The sequence below is a fragment of the Nothoprocta perdicaria genome, unplaced genomic scaffold, assembly GCF_003342845.1.
Source record: "Nothoprocta perdicaria isolate Ctin4 unplaced genomic scaffold, notPer1 scaffold_55, whole genome shotgun sequence".
NCBI classification, from domain to species: Eukaryota; Metazoa; Chordata; class Aves; order Tinamiformes; family Tinamidae; genus Nothoprocta; species Nothoprocta perdicaria.
The window spans coordinates 2,379,244-2,399,994 of NW_020455810.1; the positions used below are offsets into that span (position 1 = coordinate 2,379,244).

Consider the following 20,751-nt stretch of genomic DNA (forward strand, 5'->3'; position numbering starts at 1 on the left):
GCTGAACAGACCCAGCTCTCTCAGCCTTTGCTCATAGGGCAGATGTTCCAGGCCCCTGATCATCCTGGTAGCCCTGCGCTGGACTCTCTCCAGCAGCTCCACATCCCTCTTGTACTGGGGAGCCCAGACCTGGACACAGTACTCCAGATGTGGCCTCACCAGGGCTGTGTATAGGGGGACAATCACCTCCCTTGACCTGCTGGAGACGCTCTTCTTAATGCACCCCAGCATCCCATTGGCCTTCTTGGCCACCAGGGCACACTGCTGCCTCATGGTCAACTTGTCGTCCACCATGACACCCAGGTCCCTCTCTGTGGGACTGCTCTCCAGCAGGTCCACCCCTAATCTGTACTGGTGTCTGGGGTTATTCCTCCCCAAGTGCAGGACCCTGCGCTTGCCCTTGTTGAACTTCGTGAGATTTCTCGTCGCCCAGTCCTCCAGTCTGTCCAGGTCCCTCTGGATGGCAGCACAGACCCCCCTTTTGGTGGGGCCTTGATCATGAGGGCTCTGTGAGTAGCCAGCATACACTGTAATCACCAGCTTCCCAAACTGGAGATGTAGTAATGAGCTGGGTTTGAATTTCTCTGTGTACTTGTCTTGAATATGCTGGCCTCTCCCAAGGGAATCATGCAGCTCTTTGGGCCAGGAGGGAGGAATGGCTCCATTTCCAGCACCTCCTCATGGCTTTGGTCCGTGTGGCAGTTTTGAGTTTTGAGATGTTCAAGGGGCAGCACCCATGGGGAAGGAGGAGGGACCCGTGGCGGGCTGCGAAGCACGTCAGGCCACGGGCAGCGTAGGGTGGCGTGCACTTCCTGACGGCACGAGGGGTAGAGAGGTGCGTGCAGTGTCCATCCCTGCGTGCTGCACTGCTAACGGGCCCTGGGAATCCAGGCTTGACCTGCTGCCTCCCGCGGGGGGCTTCAGTGTTTCGCTTCCATTTCTGACCTTGCTGTCTTCCCTAAAGTTAGTGTGCTCCTAAAGTTAGTGTGCTCCTTGCTAGCTAACGATGTAGCACCAGCACCGGTAGCTAATGATATAGCACCAGCAATGGAAGCCGCTGTCTCCTTCCTTCCAGTAGCTAGTGATTAGGTACTTTTAATATTTAAGTAAAACCTGCAGTAAAACTTGTTATTCCTACTCTGAAACTTTGATAAATCAACATAAAAAAGTATTCAGAAGAGCAACAATGAAGAGAAGATTTTATCGAGGAAGAAGACTTCGTGTTGCAGCTTTTGAAATGCCACTTTAATAGAAATATTAAAATTGGGGTTGAGGTTCCATCTTTTTAAACATTTTATGGATCTTTTACTAAACTTAAGAATTATAAAGGGTGCTAATATTTGCTGTTTAAATATTGATATCTCACTATTTGGAAATAGCATAGTAAAATTGCATATTGAATCATGTAGAAAAGTATTCGTTTTCCATTTGAAATTACATGTGTGCAAGGCATATGCTTTAGAAAGTGTGTATTTCTTGTTAGATTGCATTTTTCTTTATTGAGTAGTTTTATATTATTATTTGCTGTGATTTGCCAAATCTTTAACCCATTAAAATGACTCAAAGACAAACACACATAGTGAGATGCATCAGCTTTGCAATTGATGAGCAGTTCATAAGTTGATCAGCAATTAATCTGTGGAAAAGCCTACAGAGATGATGGCAAGTAATTGTTGCTGTGAAAATCACATAAGGCAAAGGGACAAATACTGCCATGCTTGGAACTGTGATAACTTCAGTTTTGCAACTGAGAACAGTTATATTTTTTAAATGCAAATATGTTACTTGTATGTTGGAGTCTGTGTTTCTTTGATAGCTCAGGAACGGGTGGCAGCTATTCCCTACTAGTTGCAGCTCTCAGTATCTTACAGTTTGGGTGGCTTCAGGGTATTTCTGGTTTGCCACTTAGCTCTTCTGTGACTTTGGCCAAGTTGGGTCAGTTTTCTCCTCTTGTCTGCAGGATCTTCCTTGGCTTGTTTGCTTGAACTGCAGTGTGTTCCGGACAGGAGGTTCCTCTTGTTCCATACAAGCGTATTGCTCTGTGCAAGAGTGTCCCACTCTTGTCTGTATCTGCAAATAAATTCTACTATTTTTTAAAAATAAACTTGTGTTAATATTTGCAGATCTGGAACTGTTGCAAGAGCGTGAAAGAACTTGCTTTTAGCCTTGCTCACCAATTGACTAGCTGGCTCTCTGTTGGAGAGCATGTTAATATTTGGGTTATGCTGTCAGTGAATTCACTGGGAAAAATACTTTATTTCATTAGAGGCTGAATTGGGGAGGAAATCCATTGCTCCAAAGAGCATTGTTAATGTGTAAATGCATGAACAACAAGTTGAGTTTGTTGGTGTGCTGTTGAACCTCTGAAATGCTGTCTCAATTTTATTTGTCTGTATTCCAGGGGAAAAAAAAAAGAGCCAGTTACAAAGTGAAGCAGCTCGGGCAGAGATTTGCATGTAATCACATGCTGTGTGGAATATTCGGCTGCTCTGATGCCAGATTCCAGTATTGCTGCTCAGCTGTTCACGAAGACAGGCTCAAAGACCCTGGGGGTTCGCACGTTTTGAACACGTGGCCCGTGCGGAACTTGATGTTGCAACGGTCACGTGGAGCTTCCTCGCTAAGCGCGGTGGCTGCGGCTGAGTGTTTGAGGGGACTCGGAGCAGACCTGCCCGCGGCGGGCAGCAGCCGCCCGGCGGCGGCGCCAGCGGCCGCCCGGCTCGCAGGGCGCTGGGGGCACCCGCGGCGGACAGGAGGGCCCGCTGAGACACTCGCGGCTCTTGAACAGTCTGGAAGGAAGTTTCATTAGGTTGGAGGGACAGAAACCAAAGAAGTTATTCCTTTCCTCTAGACAACATGCATTAAAATTTAAGCAACTTTGGGTCTGCTCTCATTTCTGTCTTTTTGTTTGGGTCACACCCCGCTTGCTGCCTAGGCTTTGCACGGTGGAAATATTTAGTGCTGCTTTTTGCAGCAAGGTCCCTGCCGTTGCAGTGGCAGTTCTCTGCAGGCACGGCCACGCGGTCTGCGCAGCACAAACAAAGCTCCTGCACCACTCCTCACATCTAGGAGTCTAATCTCTGCAGCATCAGCAAGGGAGGTGCTGCATGCATCTTTGGTTGCTTTCCTCTGCTTTTAAATGGTGTGTTAACACTTCACGGGACAGGCCAGACCCTTATAAAACTTACTAGAAAAGTAGTTAGTTACTTTTAGTTAGTTAGTTAGTAAGAAATTTAAAAAGGCTTCTGTGACTTCCCCATGGCAATTCTTGAGAATCTTGCAGATGGGCTGTAGAGTTAAGTGCCTAAGTCACTTGTGTGACAAAGTGAATCAAGTGACAAGACTAATCATAGCTGGAAACACATCTCTCTTTTTTCTTTTTTTCTTAAAATACACTAATGGAAGATAATTTTAGTGAAATTCCAGCTAATCTTGTTGTTTTTAAAGGTATATCCTTAAAATATTCTTGTGGTAAGAGATGTTTAGTTTATTTATCCTCAAAGGATTAAGGCTGCAGAAAGTCTTAGTGAAAGAACTGTGACACGGTCCCTGTGTAAAGGGGCAACATGCTGGCTCGGCACAGCTGCTTTATTGCACTGCCAGGAAAGCTGCAGAAAGGTTAGATTTGGTATCCCTACACTTACTCATCAGGTGCAACTTACTGCATCTGTAGATTTAAGATGTGAATAAAAACCATGTGACTCCAATTCTGACTCCGCATCTCCCTCCTTCTCCTCCTTTCCTAATTCTGCTGTGGGCCGCTGTGGTGCAGGGTATTCCTGGATCTCCTAACTGTTTTTTTTTCCTCGGTATAAAAAAATAAATGAGGTCTTGATTGGCTTTTCATGACAACTGTTGCTCTAAAATACGTATTTTCCTTGGAAGTAACGAGGTTTTGGAGTAGGTGCAGACAGCTGGAGGATGCAAGGTGAGTAGCCCGAGCTGCTCCTGTCATTGTGCCTGCTCTTTCTCCTTGGATCTTGCCAATATGCATATTTCTTTGCTCTCCTTTTTATGCTAGTAAGCTTTTGATAAGTCTCATTCTGCATTTGACACTTTTTCCCTCACTCTTAAATGCCTCTCATCATCTCTTTACAGCTGGGTCTCGGGCATCTTACAGCAGCCAGCACAGCCACCTGGGCTCCGAGCTGAGGGCACTGCAATCTCCAGAGCACCACATAGATCCTATTTACGAAGACAGAGTTTACCAGAAACCCCCTATGAGGAGTCTCAGCCAGAGCCAGGGGGACCCTCTGCAACCAGCACACACAGGCACATACCGCACTAGTACAGGTAGGTGCGTGGAACTTGTGTGACTGTCTTTTCATGAGCTGTATTTTGTTCCCCAGTGCTAATTCTTCTGCTCTTTTGGATGTGCTAAACAAAGTGCGTTATGTGTGTGCCAGGCAAACAAGATACCTCTTGCACGACAGCTACCAAGAGAACCCTAAAAGCATGCATGAAATGTAAAATACTTAATCTTGTGCTATATATACAGGGTGGGCTAAGCTGATTGGGTAAGGGGACTTATTTTTAAGGAGGAAGAATTTTTTTTGCTGATCTTGTGTATTATCTACAAGAAAAATCTTTCTGTTCTGAAAAAATGCCTAGTTTTTTTTTCTTTTACTCACAAGGAAATCTTTTATGTTGCAAAAGATCTTGCAGAACTTCCTTCCATGTGAAGCTGAAGGCTTCTGCATGTATTTCTTAAAGTCAGTCCTAAGCACAGTAGATGTTCTGCTGTCAGGCAAAGGGCCGCTTAAGTATATGGGTATAAAATGAAACTGTAGCTTCAGAAAGAGTTGTTAGCACCACCGATTTGTCCATAAAATAGTGATTGCCCATGAAATGCATTGATGCACAAGTCCTACTTGCAGAATGTCCTCTCCGCCAAATTAAATACAGCTGTTTGTTGCTGCCCACAAATAGATCAAATAAATCAGCAGGGATATTTATGGTATTTAATGCACAGAATAATTAGGATACATAAATGCCACAGACAAAATAGCCTAAAGCAGATGGAGAAAGAATTTGCCTTAGGAATTGTGTTCCTGGTGTTTTATCACTGCTGTGTTGATCAAACAGCGATGATTGTGTCCATTCCCAGGTCGCGCCCATTTTCACCAACAGAACTGAGGGAAAACAATTGAATATTTTGGAACAAGAATCTTTGCTTTCTTTTAAAAGTTCTTAAAAAAGAGAAATCTCTAAGGGCAAAGCTGGCAGTTTTTTTGTCTCCAAAATTCCTGTTGTTTATTTGAAATTTTGGGTGCTAGCATGCAAGGGAAAATCCTTAAATAGAAATTACTCCCAGAATTGTGAAGTCAAATACCTGTAACAGCTATGGAATTTTAAGGAATCCCACTTCTGTTACTTGCCTGCATAAAAAGCCATGTATGTATGTTTGCATTGAGTCCTATGTGTATATATGTCAAAAGATGTTGATATCTGTCAGGAAGGGGACAAAACTGAGCAGCAGAGGCAGCGATAGTGAACGAAGGAGCTGTTTACACAGGACTTTCATCCTCATGTTCAGCGTGTGGCCTTGTGTATCCCATCCGTTCTTCCCCAGGTCTTACAAAACATCCCCCAGGTGTCTCAGCAGCAGTAGTAGGCTGCCTTGTGACTGTTGTGCACTGTTATTTTCACAACACCCCCATAACCAAGGAAAGCTTGTGATCACAGATAATTACAGTGAATGGAAGTGGGGCACAGGATGTGTGCGTGTCATTCCTGAGGAGGGTTTTCCGGGGAAGATCTACAGAAGACAGCCCCAGGTTGGCTAGTGTAGGTAGCCTCAATGCCGTTGAGTTGTGTTGGGAGATGGGTGTTAGTGCATTGCTGCCCATGTGCTGCAGAAAGGCCCCCCGTGAACTGGGCTTCCTTGCGGGGTGATCCTGGCTGCTGTCCGTCCAGCACAGAGAGGCTTGCTGAGCTTGTCTTGCCCAGAGCAGGGGGTTTGGAGCGACCTCCACTTGACTGCTCCTGCCTCTGCCACAGGTATCTGAAGGACTATTGTTTCTTAACACGGAGGAGACAGTGCAGCTTCCTTCCCCTCAAAGTAGCAGGGTAGATGGGTGTCCAAATGAAGTTTGGCACATGGAATTCCTGGTTTCTTTGCTGGGTTATCTGAGTGCTTTTTAATGTGGGATTGGGTAGTTGGTTTGAGTGCTCCTGGGGGATGTGAGGCATGCAGATTGGTGTGTGCTCCCTGAAGGTGGGTGCCAGGGTCTGTGCCTTGTGTGTCTGGTGTGCGTGTGGCGGGCAGTGGAGGAGGAGGAGGGGGCACAGCACTTCTAGAGACCATAGCTCACATTCTCTTAGCAAATCCCTGTCTTTAGTTTTGGGAGCCTGTTTGCCAACCTCTGGTGAAATCTTAAGAATTCCCAGATATCTATTGTATACTTTTGTGCCCTGTTGCTAAACCAAAAGCTAATGTCACTCCAAGAAACTGCTCAAGGATTTTATTGATGTACTTCGGTGCACAAACATAGCTAAATGAGTCATAGGAGCACAGAAAGGTAAACCTGGTTTTAGGCCTTATGTCCCTGACAAAGGCCAGATTTTTTTTTCCTCTGCAGCTGATGTTAACCATTTGAAAGGAAAATAATGCTAGTTATGCGTGCACGCCATTTGTTTCTGGACTGCCTTTGAAAAGACAAAGCACTTCCCAAATCTGAAAATTTCACTTAATCTTCAAGGTTAAGTTACAACTAAGTAGAAAAGCCCCCTCAGTTTCATGTTACCCCGGTGATTCAACATTCAGTGAGCAGAGTTTTTCTGTGAGTTATTATTTTTATATTTAATCACTACATTGTTTGAACTTCTTTATTTTTTCTCGTATTTTACTAATGTACAAAATGTATGACCATAGTAAGGTCTATGGTAAGGGCTACCTATTAGAATAAGATGTTTAAACACTTTGAAATTTAAATTATCACTGTGTGCACTACTGTTATTCTGTCCAAGCTAAGAATAATCTTTCAGTATTTCAGAAATAGCTGCAAAGGGATCTTTGGCTTGTGCTTTTTGGCTGTGACTTTTACACAGGCACCCCTGCAGTGTGGGGAGGGTTGCTAGTCAGCAGAGGGGAAGAATTGTCTTCCATCCGGAAGGGGCATGGAAATACAGATAGGTTTCATTTGAATTGTTTAATCTGTGGAATTAGGAGACAGGACTAGGGATCCAGTCCTATCCCACTTCGTTATTGACAAATGATGTTAAACATGAAGCAAGTCCAAGCGGGTAGGATCTCGGTATTTTACAAGCCTGGGATTTCCATAGCTTCCTTGGACAGAAAGCAGCTTCCTTCAATCCCGAGCTGCCGCTTCCCACCTCCAGCACAGGAAGGCCAGTGTGGCAGCAGCGTCACCTGTGAAAGGAATTGCTGTTTTATTGCTCTGAGGAGGCTGAGAGCACCACCTTTGGAAGCTTGTAATGACATTCGTGGCCCTCAGGGTGCCTCAATGGAAGAGAAGAGCCCTTTTCTGTGAAGAGATGTTATTTTGGTATTTGAAACCCTCCCCAAAGTGGGTCTGTGGCTTCATCACTGAAAACAAAAGCAGGTGCTGCTGCTGTAAACCTGAGGTAGGTGCTGGAGAGCTGCACACACACAGACCTGCGCCGGAGCAGGCCCATGTGTCCCAGCGGCCGAGAGCCTCTGCCAGGGCCCCACGCGAGCGGAGCGGCGTGGAAGAAGCTGCCGTGGAGCTGCCTCCGAACTGCCCCGTGTCCCTGCGCACCCCCCAGCCACTGGGATGTGCCCTGAGGCCTGGCCCGTGCCACGAGGCCTGGTGCATGTGTGTCCCGGCCGCTCCGGAGCCGCCCTCATGGGCGCTGGGTGCAAGTGGTAGTGCCACGGCTGCCATGCCGAGATGGGCTGGCTCCTTCCCTCCGCTCCGGCTGCCCGGAGGGTCACGGCCCTGCAGAGTTATCCGGCAAAAAGAGGCCCTGCCAGAGGAGCTTGAGGGCTTGACGTTAACCTCTCGCGCGGGGCAGAGGGCAGCGCGGCGGGAACCACCTTTGTGGCCGGCTGCCGCCGCCTGGGGTTTCTGCTCAAGTGGCAGGAAACATTGCACGTTTTTTAGCCTCCTGTGAGGCAATGGAGAAAAAGCCTCTGAAAGCGAGGAACACGAGTACCTGCCTGGAGAGATGCAGTGCTCCGCCTCAGCACCTCCCTTCCTCCCTTCCCTCCCTGCTGCATCCTTCGCTGACTGATGGAGAAGAACCCGCTCCCAGGAATGGCTGGGCCGAGCACTGCTCTTTGCTGCTCCTCGTGTCAATGCATCCTCCTTGGCTGACTGACGGAGAAGAACTTGTTGAATGGGAGACGAGTCCTGGGAGAAAAACCCAGGAATGGCACGGGCTGAGCACTGCTCTTCGTGGCCAGAGGGGCCCCTTTCCTCTCAAAACCGCCCCGCGTCCAACCTGGGAACACCCGCTCTGCCCTTGGCCTGACAGTGCTGCACAGTTGGTGAATAAGTAAGTGCACTATAGTGGAATCCATAGCAGTGCGAATTGACAAAGTTTTTCTGTCTGTTTCTAGGGATAAACTATTCTTTTAACCATTTCAGTCCAATTTAGTACATGTTAGTAACAGTATCCAAGTAATAGCTAAGATAGGAGAGAGTTTTTAAACAGTTCTTTTGAGAGATACCTTTGGATAGTCACAGAATCACAGAATATTCAAAGTTGGAAGGGACCTCTAAAGATCATCTAGTCCAACCTTCCCTCTCAAGCAGGCACACCCAGAGCACGGGGCACAGGGCGGCATCCAGGCGGGTTTTGAAGACCTCCAGAGAAGGAGACTCCACAACCTCCCTGGGCAGCCTGTTCCACTGCTCTGTCACCCTCACAGTGAAGAAGTTGCTCCTCACCTGGAGACGGAACTTCCTGTGCTCCAGCTTATGGCCATTACCCCTTGTCCTGTCACTGGCCACCAATGAGAAGAGCTTGGCCCCTTCCTTCCTGCATTCTCCCTTCACGAACTTATACATGTTAACCAGATCCCCTCTCAGCCTTCTCTTCTCCAAGCTAAACAGGTCCAACTCACTCAGTCTCTCCTCATATGAGAGATGTTCCAGTCCCTTAATCATCTTTGTTGCTCTCCGCTGGACCCTCTCCAGAAGCTCCACGTCCCTCTTATACTGGGGAGCCCAGAACTGAACACAGTACTCCAGGTGCGGCCTCACCAGAGCTGAGTAGAGGGGCAGAATCACCTCCCTTGACCTGCTGGCAACACTCCTCCTGATNTAGAGGGGCAGAATCACCTCCCTTGACCTGCTGGCAACACTCCTCCTGATGCAGGCCAGGATCCCATTGGCCTTCTTGGCCACGAGGGCACACTGCTCACTCATGGTTAACTTAGTGTCAACCAGGACTCCCAGGTCCCTCTCCGTGGAGGTGCTTTCCAGCAGGTCGACCCCTAATCTGTCCTGGTGCCTGGGGTTATTCCTCCCCAGGTGCAGGACCCTGCACTTGTCCTTTTGCAAGTAGCTACTTGCTACAAGCCCCTTGGCAAGGTGTTGGTTTTAACCATTTAAAACCAACGAGATTGTCTAGGACCTAAATGTGTTGAAAAAATGTTAGAAAATCAAGACAGAATTCAAATGTTAAACTGGAATTATGTAAAAATGACCATGTGGGATTCCGGCTTGAGCATCTTGGTGAGTTCCATACAGTGAATGTGGTAACCGTAAGTATTTCCACAGCTGAAATGACAGCAAATATAATTAACCACAGCTCTTAGAACCAACTCAGAATTTCAGTCTTGCCGACTTCCAGCAGCAGATTTCACACAGGAATTTGTATCCCAAAGTTATCCCACTGCCGTCTCAGTTTCTCCGAGTAAGAATCACTTCTCAGCTAGAGCTGGATGTGGAGTTTAGTTACCACCACTCTCAGTTCTGCAGCCGTCAGGCTTAATCATAAAAGGAAGTTCCATCCTCAGATCCTTAGAATGAGCAACCATTTGGAGCAGTTTGGTATAGTTTTGCTTAATCTGCTGTCTGCTCAGTATCTAGCTATTAGCAACAGGAATATATCACAAGCTAATTCTCATGTTAAAAATACCTCATTTAGAAACTGAAGGATGAACTTAGTTTCGTATATATTTATTTGGGGTTTCAAATTGTCACTTTGAACACAGAGCAAGCGTGATAGAAAAATAAGCTTGAAATTTTGGATTAAATCCTTTTGGATTAAACCATTTGTCTTTTACATTACTTTTCAAATCTTTATTTAGTTTTTGTTTGGACCTAAAATGCAATAGCTGGGTTATAAACGCCAAATGTTGCCGTTTACTGCTGAGGTTGTGTTGTTTCTTTCTTTTTCTTTTTTCGTTTTTCTTGGTTTTGTTTAGCTTTTTTTTTGGGGGGGGGGGGTGGTTTATTTAAAAATGATGTGTAGTGACACCCTGTGCTGCCACAGCTGCAGATTAATTGGGACTTGCACTGGTGAATCACATGGCACAGAGTTTTGGCTCTGAGACTTAATGTTTTCATGAAAGCTAAACAGAAAAGTTATTGCTACCTCTGCATTTCTATTAGTTTGGTAATATTGAGATAATAGAACTATATCCCTAACTGCCATCCACTTGATAAAATTGCTTTTGGAGGGGCAATTATAGGAAAGAAGCAGGGAACAAATCCTCAATACAAAATAAATTGAGCACAAAATACCTTAGTGTTTTGTAGAGTGAATAACAAATCACCTCAAAGCAATGGGAAGTCATAATCCCATTTCATTTGATAGATCCTAGGTTTTGGCTATAGCCTTATCTGTGTTATATTCTTGTGTGTGTGTATATATATATATATAAAAACATATAAATCATGGAGGGTTGGTTTCATTCTTAAATTGGTATTGACTAATGTAACTGTAGTCCTGTAGGACTGGAGGAAATATTCTGACTCTCAGCTGAATAAATGAGACTATAACACAACAGTAGCTGCCGAACCCTGTGCACATACAAATGGAGCATGCTAAGAGCAACTAAGGTGTTGCATCTGGGTCAGAATTTGGCCTGGTAGTATTTAAAAAAATGTGAAAATTATTTTATGTCTGTTAGACATATTCTCCCGTTTTGTTCGTTGATGTCAAAAGAGAGGCAGGTTTCAAAAATCCATCCAGTTGGGGTTGCAGTGAAATATCTGGTTTGCATTCATGCAGTTCTTCATCCAGGGATGTGGTGTGGGCATCTTCTCTGAGAAAGGACGGGGATTTTTCACTCCTGTTTGAAAATTTGGGAGGATAATGAAAGAGACAGCTTTCTACTCCAGTGTTAGCCAGTGGTCAATGTAAAGCTGCGGGCAGGAGCAAAAAGAGATGAAGGGAAGTGGTAGGATATGAAAACCCTTCAGAAGCTTCTCTGTTAACTGTTAGCAATTTCCCCCTTTATAGTGGAGCTTTTTTTCCCTGAATATCCATGACTCGATACTTTAAAACTAGGAACATCTGAAGTTCCACAGAAAGGCTGTAGCCACCTGAAGGCAGACATAAGTGTTTCTCAGAGTAGAAACCTGTTAAAATTGTCACTCTCCACAGCTTCCTGCATTTGTCCCATAAACACGATAGTTTCAGAGGTTTGTGAATTGACCTATATATTTTCTGATTCTTCTATTCCCCACACTTTTTTTTTTAGAGCCTGTCTGAGTGCATCTCAGATGCTTCTTAACTTACTGCTGTCTATTGAGGTAGAACTGTAATTGTAAAACCTTGGCCCTAACTTTGAAATTCTGGGAAGGAAAGGGCCTGTAAGTCTCCTCTGCCATTACTGGAAAATATTGTGGCTGCTCTGTGCCGGAAAATGCTTATGTGTTTATCCTCTGTTTACTGTATCTGTGTAGTCTCACGGATACAGGTAGATAAAAGCCTGGTCATGTTAGACTTCCTTGATGCACAACTATGTCCATTTTCCTTTATGTACCTAAGTGTTGCCCAGGAATACAAGGTTGTCTTTCAAGAAATAAAAAGCAATTTAAATGCTTCTCTTAAATGTGCTCTTTGTAAATCTTTGCTGAATGAAAGCACAATGTTGTGCCTGAGGTACCTACTCAGTAGAGCCTTCACGAGGACTAATGCTTTTGTTAACGGATCATGCTTTCAATAGTATTATATTTAAAAGCAATCTTAAAAATCGCCAGCTCATTATCCTTTCTTCAGCTGAAGCTGTGATCCTTACTGCAGGAAACACTGCTTCTCCAGGGGGCTTTCTTCCTTTAGTGCATCCCAATTCAATAGCTTGCATGTAGAGTTGGGGTTTTTTGCAAGCAGAGAAAGGATTCACAGATGGTGGTGTCTGTTATAAGGGGTCCAGCAACTTTTAAACTCATTTACAGAATTTCTGTTAATATATCTAGGGTATATGCCCTGACACTGGAATGTAAATATAGTTAACTTAATAGTAAAATAACTCTCTGTTCTGGGAGAAAACCAGTAATTTAAATAGCTGAAGCTCAATAAGGTGTCTCAAAGAATACCAACTTGGAAATGTTTTATTACGTAGGATTATAGTGTGCTAAATTGGGATAAGTTCAAAATGTGCAGGAGGATAAATGTAGTTTAAGTGAACATTGTATTCGACGGCTGTAGCACGGTGCAGTACAGGCTGTTGAGCTGTTACATTCTCATATTTCTACTTTTTAAAAGAATAATAATTAGGACTTTGTTCGGTGTGTACAATTTTATAATGGCCAGCTGGAAGAAAAACTTAAGAGATTTTAGGAGAAAGTGAATTTGGAGTGAAAGCAGAAATTTTAGTGGCAGAAGATGCGGTCTGTATTCAGTAGGACTCTGTGGTTTTGCTTGGAGGTTTTCTAGTGGTTGCAGTCATCTTGTCCAGTGTGCAGCAGGACAGGGGGGACTCGAGTGCATGTGTCTTGTGTTAAACCATTGCTTAGGGTTGAGTTTTATCCCCAGCAAGCGAATTACCACAATAAACCTGAATATCTGAAATTCTCAAAGGGCAGTTATGGTTGAGGGCTTTGGAAGTTGCCATTTCCTCTGTTTAAATGTTCACATAACAAGTCAATTAAACTGCATTTTCTCCCTGAGTTTAGGGTGCAAGTCAGAGCGACAAGAGACAGTGTTGGCAGAGGACCCTCACAGCCAAAGTTGTTACCTGATTATCACATTATGTGGACACAGCAGGGCTTTTGAGCAGAAAAGCCTCACTGACATGTGCTGGAAGCTGAGTCTGAGAATTCAAGTTGCATGATTTAGTGAAGTTTAAGAACAGAAAGTCTTAAAAAGCAGTTGGTTTCTGAAGCTAGATAGGAAAAAACAAGGTATGTTGAAAAACCTGGCATGTGTCCTTACTTGTTTTGGCTCTTCTCTGGAGGGAGAGAGTTGGGAGTTTAAGCTGAAAATACCTGGTTGGAGAATTCCACTATCTGCATGAAACCTGGGGATCCTTTCACGGAACATCAAGGATCTGGAACACGATGCTGAGATGCAGCTTGCCTTACTGTGCTGGGTGCCCAGTAACTTTGGACCTGTTGGCCAAATAGAGGAGGGCAGAAGGGCAGATATTGCTGAGGACTGGGACATGGTGGTGCTGTGGCTAAACCTTGACCTGAGGTCCTTCAGCTTGGGTATCAGCTGTTCAACTGAAGTGCAATAGAAACTTCTTTGGCACTGCTGTTCATTGGCCTGTTTTTTTTCATTAGAATTTGCTTCTGAAGTACAAAAATTCTTATAGATACCTTTGTTCATAAACATTTAGTTCCATTGCTAACCTTAATGCAAGTAGATTGTTTCAGATTTATACCAGCTAATCACAGATTGACTGAGGTTGGAAGGAACCTCTAGAGATCATCTAGACCTAATCACATAATTGAGCCTCTAAATAAAATAATTATCAATGACATGGGAAGCCTAAACTGATTATTAAGCAAATAATCTCACATAGTGAGGGTTAAGAGTATGTGTCTTTCGCAGTGGAACTGTTGAGTAAAAGGAAAAAGGTGTGTATGTCAAATGGAGGACAAGTCTGAAAGAGGAACTAAGACACAGTGTGAAAAGGTGCAAATGGAAGTGCAAAGGAGCCTTCAGAATGACCAGGTTCTGGTTGTTCTGTAAAAACAGGATAGCTCAGAAAGCCAGGAAGCACTTTTTGCTCTTAATGAAGAAGGTGTAAGTAAAGGAACATCAGTGTCTAACTAAAGGAACATTCAACCCTTCTGGAGCAATTAATGTCAGATCTAAGGAATGCTCTTAGAAAACTGAAACGAAGGGATATGTCAGCACAGCAACAGCTTGAGCTTCTAGGTCCTCAAAGGTTATTATTTTCTGTATTGGTACAGGAGTTATTAAACATAACAATATGCAGAGAACAAGTGATGTTTCCTTGAGTTTTAGGAAGGAAGGAGTTGTTCTCCTGTGAAACACTGGCATATAACTACAGTGATGGTCACGAAACAGTTTTAAGTCTGTTAAAGAAGTCTATTCAAATATTTCTATTTCAAAATAGGAAACGAATAATAGTTCATTTTGCGGGTGTGCAAATAGATTTATGATCTTCATTAGATGGAGTACTTTGCAGCTGCCAGTGATGGAAATGGACCTCTTAATTTGGAGATGTACTGAGTATTTCCAACAGAAGGAGTTTCATAGAGGTCAGACACCTGGTCCGTGGTATCGGGTTAAGTTTCCCTCGAAGTGCAAACGTGGTGCAGCAGAAAGGGTGGCTGCTCCCTTGCCTTGCCCTGCCTATGGGAGGCACCGAGTTAAGTGCCCTGGAGCTGATGGAAGACCAAAAACAAAGCTGCACCTTTTGAAAAGGTGGTGCCATCAGGCCTGAGTTTAAGCTTCATAAAATGTTAGTACTTGTTTAAAACCGAGACAGGAACACGGTGAGCAATCTGGCACTGAGCTGTGTGAAATGTTTTATACTTTAAAGTCATTGAAATACTGAAGAGGTGGAGATGGCTGAGCAGTGGCTTCAGTCTTACAAATTTCGATACACTATGGATTTAATCAAGGTATTATTCAAAAGTCTCAGTGTTCGTTATTGCCTTGGGTAGTAAGAAGAGCTTTTAAGGACTTATTTCAGGAGTTTCTTGAGAAATGATGCACTCATATCAGTTGCTAAGACTGAAGCCCTAGGTCCTCACCAAAAAAAAAGCAACCAATACACCCTGACCTCTGCATCAGCTCGGAAAGCAGCCTGGCTGAGAATGCGAATGTCCCTGTTACTGAATCCAGTTTGGTCAGAGTATCCTTGGACCAAAGGATTCTGTTTTCTACAGTTTAAAAAGAAAAAAAAAATTGTGTGCAAGTGACAATGCCTTCCAGGTGGTACATGGTGTTTAGCCAGATTTTTGTCTTCAGTGGTATTTACAAACTTGCTTTGCACATGAGAGGTGTAGGTAAAGCCATTGCCGGGGCACTGGCACCGCTCGGAAGTCTTTTTAAGTACTTTGCAGAGCTACCTCCTCCTGTGCTGTAAGAAAGAGAACCTAAGGGAAAGGTGCCAAGTGCCTTCATGGATGATGCACCCAGTTCCTCATTAGCAGGTGACTTCAGACAGCGGATCCCAAAGTTCTTGAGCTGCCGTAGCTCACCCTGTTACAGGCAGTTAAGGTTCAGTTAGCACCAATGGAACTCCTAGGGAGTGGGGCTTGTTTCGGAGAGACCTGTCTAATGTGATGCAGCTTTTCTGTGTTCTGCTGTTTTAAACTTTCTTAGGCGTAAGAGAATGGGAGGAATGGCAGAAGTGAGAAGATGTAGACGGCCCGTGTCATGGGGATAAAGCCTCAGAGGCTGAGTGAGGGTTGAGACTAAATACAGGATTCAGAAGCTGGAGTGTTTGCTTGCAAGGTCTACACAGCACAAAATACAGTGAGGAGGAAGAGAATCTTGAAAACCTGTAGTAATGTTTTCTCTTTCTGCTAATATTTTGGGGCTACCCCAGTATTTCTCTACAATCCTCTGTTTTCCACGTGGAAAAGTGATTCTTTGTTTTAAATGCTAAGCAGCTTTTTATCACGTATGTTTTATACAGTTTTAACGGTGTTAAATCTGACTACTGGTGCTAGCTAATTTGCAGCATATTAGGTAAGAAAAGTATCTAGTTTATAAATATTATACATTTGCTGCTAGCAGAAGGACTTTAAATACATCTTTACCTTTTGTGAACTCCCATCATGGAGGGAGGGATGGTGGACATACCCTCAAGTGAGAGGACATCCTACTGGTACCCAATTTTCTACAGAACTTCAACTTTCACATATGAATAAGAATTTTGCTTGTGTAAATCAGTGCAAAAATAAATTATAAAAATCTGTATTACAATTTACTCATGTGAGAAGATCAATATAGGAACTGAATGTTTAGGTTAAAATAAGAGGATTAAAAGGTGATATCCACAACTCAAACAGTAGTATCAGCCAAGTCATTTTCCACAAGAAGGTGCAGCAAAATAAGTCTCAGTTTAGTTAATCTCTTCTGAAGTTCTGATCCTGGAACTGGATCAGAATTGTTAACTGGACAAAATTCCCGCTGGCTTTTAGGAAGTCTGAACATCTTAGCAGTTTTTATGTGAAGTTGATCTCCCTAAGATGCCCAGATGTGATGCTAGAGTATTCCTGCCAATGCAAATGACCATGATTTTGGTTTTGGATTTTGTTTGTGTCTTCTATAGAAGTCATCTCTTCAAAAATAAGATACAAAACTTAAAGCGAATTTCTGAACTTGAATGAGCCTTTTCAGAGAATCACCTAAATTTTCAGTGTCAGTATCAAAGTTGCTCTATTTTTGTTGATACTATGTAAAAGCTGTAGAAAAGCACGTAGGTTGGCTTTCTTGAAAGCAATTTCTGTCACCAAGAGTCATTGCAAATATCAGGTCTACAGGTTAACAGGGGCTTTGTAGTCTCTGACAAAATTTCTTAGGAAGACCGTAGTAAGTCTTTAAGTGACAATCTACTAGTTCAGGTTTTGGGGAATGTGGTTTTGATGAAGCAGTAGTAGAGGCTTGAGATGACATGGCATTTTAAAGGTAGTAATGATATGCCAAATTAAAACAAGATTTTAAAGGCAATCTTGAGGTGATATATTGTGCTTTCTGAAATTATGGCTCTTGGCTTGTGTATTTTGAAATTTTCACTTTGGAACTTCAAGGTAATTTCTCCTTCTCAGCCCAGAGCTAACGGCTTCCCCTTCAAATACCCTTCCTGTATTTACCTGAAGTCCCCCCACATTCAAAATAACATGAATGCTCTGAGATTTATTGGCCTCTTGCTGCTCGTGTTCTTACCTCCAGTGCCTGACCTTCCCATCAGTGCAAGTTAGCCCCAGCAGTGCAGGATATGGTCTATATAAGCCAGGCTTGCAAGCGGGGAGGACATTACGTCAAAGGTATTGCTGTGTGTGGATAACTCTGTTCCTCTGCTCCTGAAAGGTGACTGCACTAAACAGGTCCTGCAAAATATTTATGTGGCTACAAAAATTCTCATATTACAATTAATTCAGTCCATATTTTTATGAATTACTAAAGCTAAATCCATTTACTATCTGAGAAGGTTGTTATATTCAAGTTAAACCTAGCTTTTTTTCTGACTTTTCATTTATTAAACTAGTTAACACTGAAGAAGCATAAACCTATTTGTGAATGCTTAAAGAAGTGTTTTCTGAATATTGTTCTGTATTCTAACGATGGCAGCACTGTGTTCATTGCGATAAAATTCGAAGGGAAGTTGCAGTCTGTTGGGAAGATAAATTGAGAAATGAATCAGTGTGACTCAAAAAGCACGTAGGTGTTGGGGTGACAGCTAGTTTCAGTTCCTATAAGTACCTATTTTGATAACAAGACTAAGTAGCAAATGGAAAGAAAAGTTTTTCCAAGAATTGAAAAGCCAACACCATCTTTATAGGACTCCTTGCAAAGAAAAGGAAGGGCGAGATGCTGGGCTGCTTTGCAGAATGAACTCCATCAATGAGATTCTTGTTTCCAGCAGGACTGGCACTGAAGGGCTTTTTGCTACTTCCCCTATAGCAATGATGCATCAAAAGCTAGCAGCATACCCTGCCCATTAACAATGATTAACAGTTTGCTATTTCAGTGTAAAAATTGCCATTTTTATTTTTTTCCACTTAAAAATATTTTCAGTGTTTTCTCTAACTCATGTTTTAATAATTTTGCTCATAAGTATATTATTTTCTGAACTATGTGTATTTCTAGTTAAAATGTGATAAATTTTTCCTGTGTCTTTGTAATATTGGCTTTATTACAATTTGTGATTGGGATGTCTCAGTAATCTAACCATGTTATTGTATTTTAACTGATTTAGTGTTTTCTTTTTAAAAAGGAAAAAAAAACCTGTCTAATTACTCATTTGTTAAATCCACAGTTAGACAAAAAGAGTCCTTATTTAATGTTGCCATGTATGTGCATTAGAGTAAACCTGTTATATTTATGTGTTTTTTATAATGATATTAGAAGGTAATACTTGTTATCATAATGTGATACATGTTGCAGCCTCAAGAGAAATGAAAATAAGGCAGGAATTTGGTACAAATTTAAGCTGTTCAGGGTGGTTTAACTTGGTCAAGTATTAGCTCAGACAAAATGGCTGTAATTCTATTTTAAGCAGACAGTATTTCATTTTCTGACACTTCAATATAAAATGCTTAAAATGCCTTTCATGCACCTCTGATATATTAAAAATAATTACTTTCCTGGAAGGAAAATGGGCATGTTAATGAGAAAGGATTGGGAAATTCATTACGGTAAGCTATTGCTCGAGTCTGCAGTTCTGCTTGCAGGTTTGTGTGGGAGCTGCAGCCCCTGCTCCTGAACATGGAACCGCTCCCGTCTCCGGAGGAGCTCCTGTTGCCTGGGCGGGAAGCGGCATCCCCAGTGAACTCATCTGCTATTGAAAGTGCTCTCAACAGAAGCAGCCTTTAACTTGCATTTCTTTCCAGGGCGAAGATCATGTAGGTGTTAGTCCTCTAGCCATTGCAGGAAGAATTCAGTTGCCATTATCTGCACTTAAATATTATCGCACGTTCAATAAAACTCATAGAGCAGACTAGATTGTGCTACGCTGCGGTGTAATGGAAAGGTAATGGGCTACACAATAGATTAATAAGATTTTGGAGTTGCAAAAGCATTAAGTCAGTTTAAATCTACTAGTTAAGCTGCTCCAAACTGCTAATGCCCTAATCTTGAGAGCTGTAGCAGCCAAGCGTGGCTGGCCTGCATGAAGCCATCTGCGAGATCGCCTTGCGTTCACGTTCCCTTGGCCGCAGCAGGCCGGGAAGCATTATCCATGGGGAAACACCAAGAGAAACGGTTAACAAAGCAGCTGCTTCAGTAGCAGGTGTCTGATTTTCTGCCTTTTACAGACGGCCGGCACTCTAAATTCGGGGTGCCGGGGCTGGCAGCGCCTCGCTGGTGCCGCAGGCCGCGGTGCCGGCCCAGCCGTGCGCTCCCGCTGTGCGAGGATGGCGCCGGCTGCCCCGGTGTCCCTGCGGATCAGCACCGCCCCGGGCCGGGGCTGCCTCGGCTCGGGGTGACGCACCCCACGGGGAAGCAGTGCTGCTGCCCGCAGTGCCTGGCTGCTCTAAGGGCTGCCCTGCCGTGTAGAGAGTCACCTGATGGGGGCTGACTTGAGTGGTTTTGAAAATGACAATGTTGTTCTTTGTTTGTTTTTTTTTCTCATTCTTTTTGAACCCTTGTTTTATATGTGTGTGTTTGTTTCTTTTTTTTTTTTCTTTCCTCTGCCTAGACCTGGTTAACCATTTCTGTGAACAGGTCCTCAATTTTTTACTTTGTCCCTACTTTCCTGTCGTAGCCCCATCTTCCCCTGGTGTCGACTCCGTACCCTTACAGCGCACAGGCAGTCAACACGGCCCGCAGAGCGCCACCGCCACCTTCCAGAGGGCCAGCTATGCGGCCGGCCCGGCCTCCAATTACGCAGACCCCTACCGACAGCTGCAGTATTGTCCTTCCGTTGAGTCTCCATACAGCAAATCGGGGCCGGCCATCCCACCCGAAGGGACCCTGGCTAGGTCACCTTCCATTGATAGCATTCAGAAAGATCCCAGGTGGGTGAAACCTTCCTTCTCTACTCTCTCTTGCTCGGGCGAGGGTAAAAAAAGTGTGTATTTTAAGATTTTGTTTGCATCACGGTTGTTGTTCTAATGCTTTACCTTAAAGGGGTCTCGTGAGCTCTCTCGTGCGATGGAATGATGGGTGTGATTCGGGTCTGTATGTTTAACCTGCCTTCAGCCCCTCAAAATCGTCCAAGAAATAATCTTGGAAAATGAGAGCAGTGGGGTGACTGTTTCAATGTTTGAACTGTTGCGAATTGGATTTTCACGTGCCTCCTCAGGCAGAAGTCCTTGCAGTTGGTGGTTTGTCTCCGGTAAATACCTAGTGCTGCATAAGTGGGTGCTCTGGTGCTGCCCATTGAGACTAAGAGAAATGTGGAAGCAGAAGGCACTCAGGTTTGTGCTTGGCCTTATGTGCTGTTCAGGCTTCTCGTGCTAGCACAGGAGAGCAGCATGTGTGTACTATGATTAATACGCATGCCTTTCAAATAAATAGCACCAGAAGTCTTTGGAGAGGAATGTTCTGGTTTGCAGTGCACCTAGGGAAGTGCAAGGACAGAGCTTTATAGCCAGGAGTACAGACAGTTTCAAAGGAGACTTTTCTGGCATCATTTGGCTTCCATGATGGCTGTAGCCAAAATGTGAGGTGTAGTCCTTGGTATATTTGGTGGTTTTGTTTAATTTTTGGCTGGGAAAA

At 43.8% G+C, this 20,751-nt stretch overlaps 1 protein-coding gene across 1 annotated transcript in view; it reads left to right on the top strand.

The window, feature by feature from the left end:
• Positions 1-20,751, top strand: part of CTNND2 (catenin delta 2) — a 534,119-nt gene that overhangs the window by 305,738 nt on the left and 207,630 nt on the right. The window contains exons 8-9 of the mRNA XM_026048525.1: positions 4,099-4,293; positions 19,796-20,048. Coding sequence (XP_025904310.1) covers positions 4,099-4,293; positions 19,796-20,048 — 448 coding nt within the window. The remainder of the gene's footprint in view (positions 1-4,098; positions 4,294-19,795; positions 20,049-20,751) is intronic.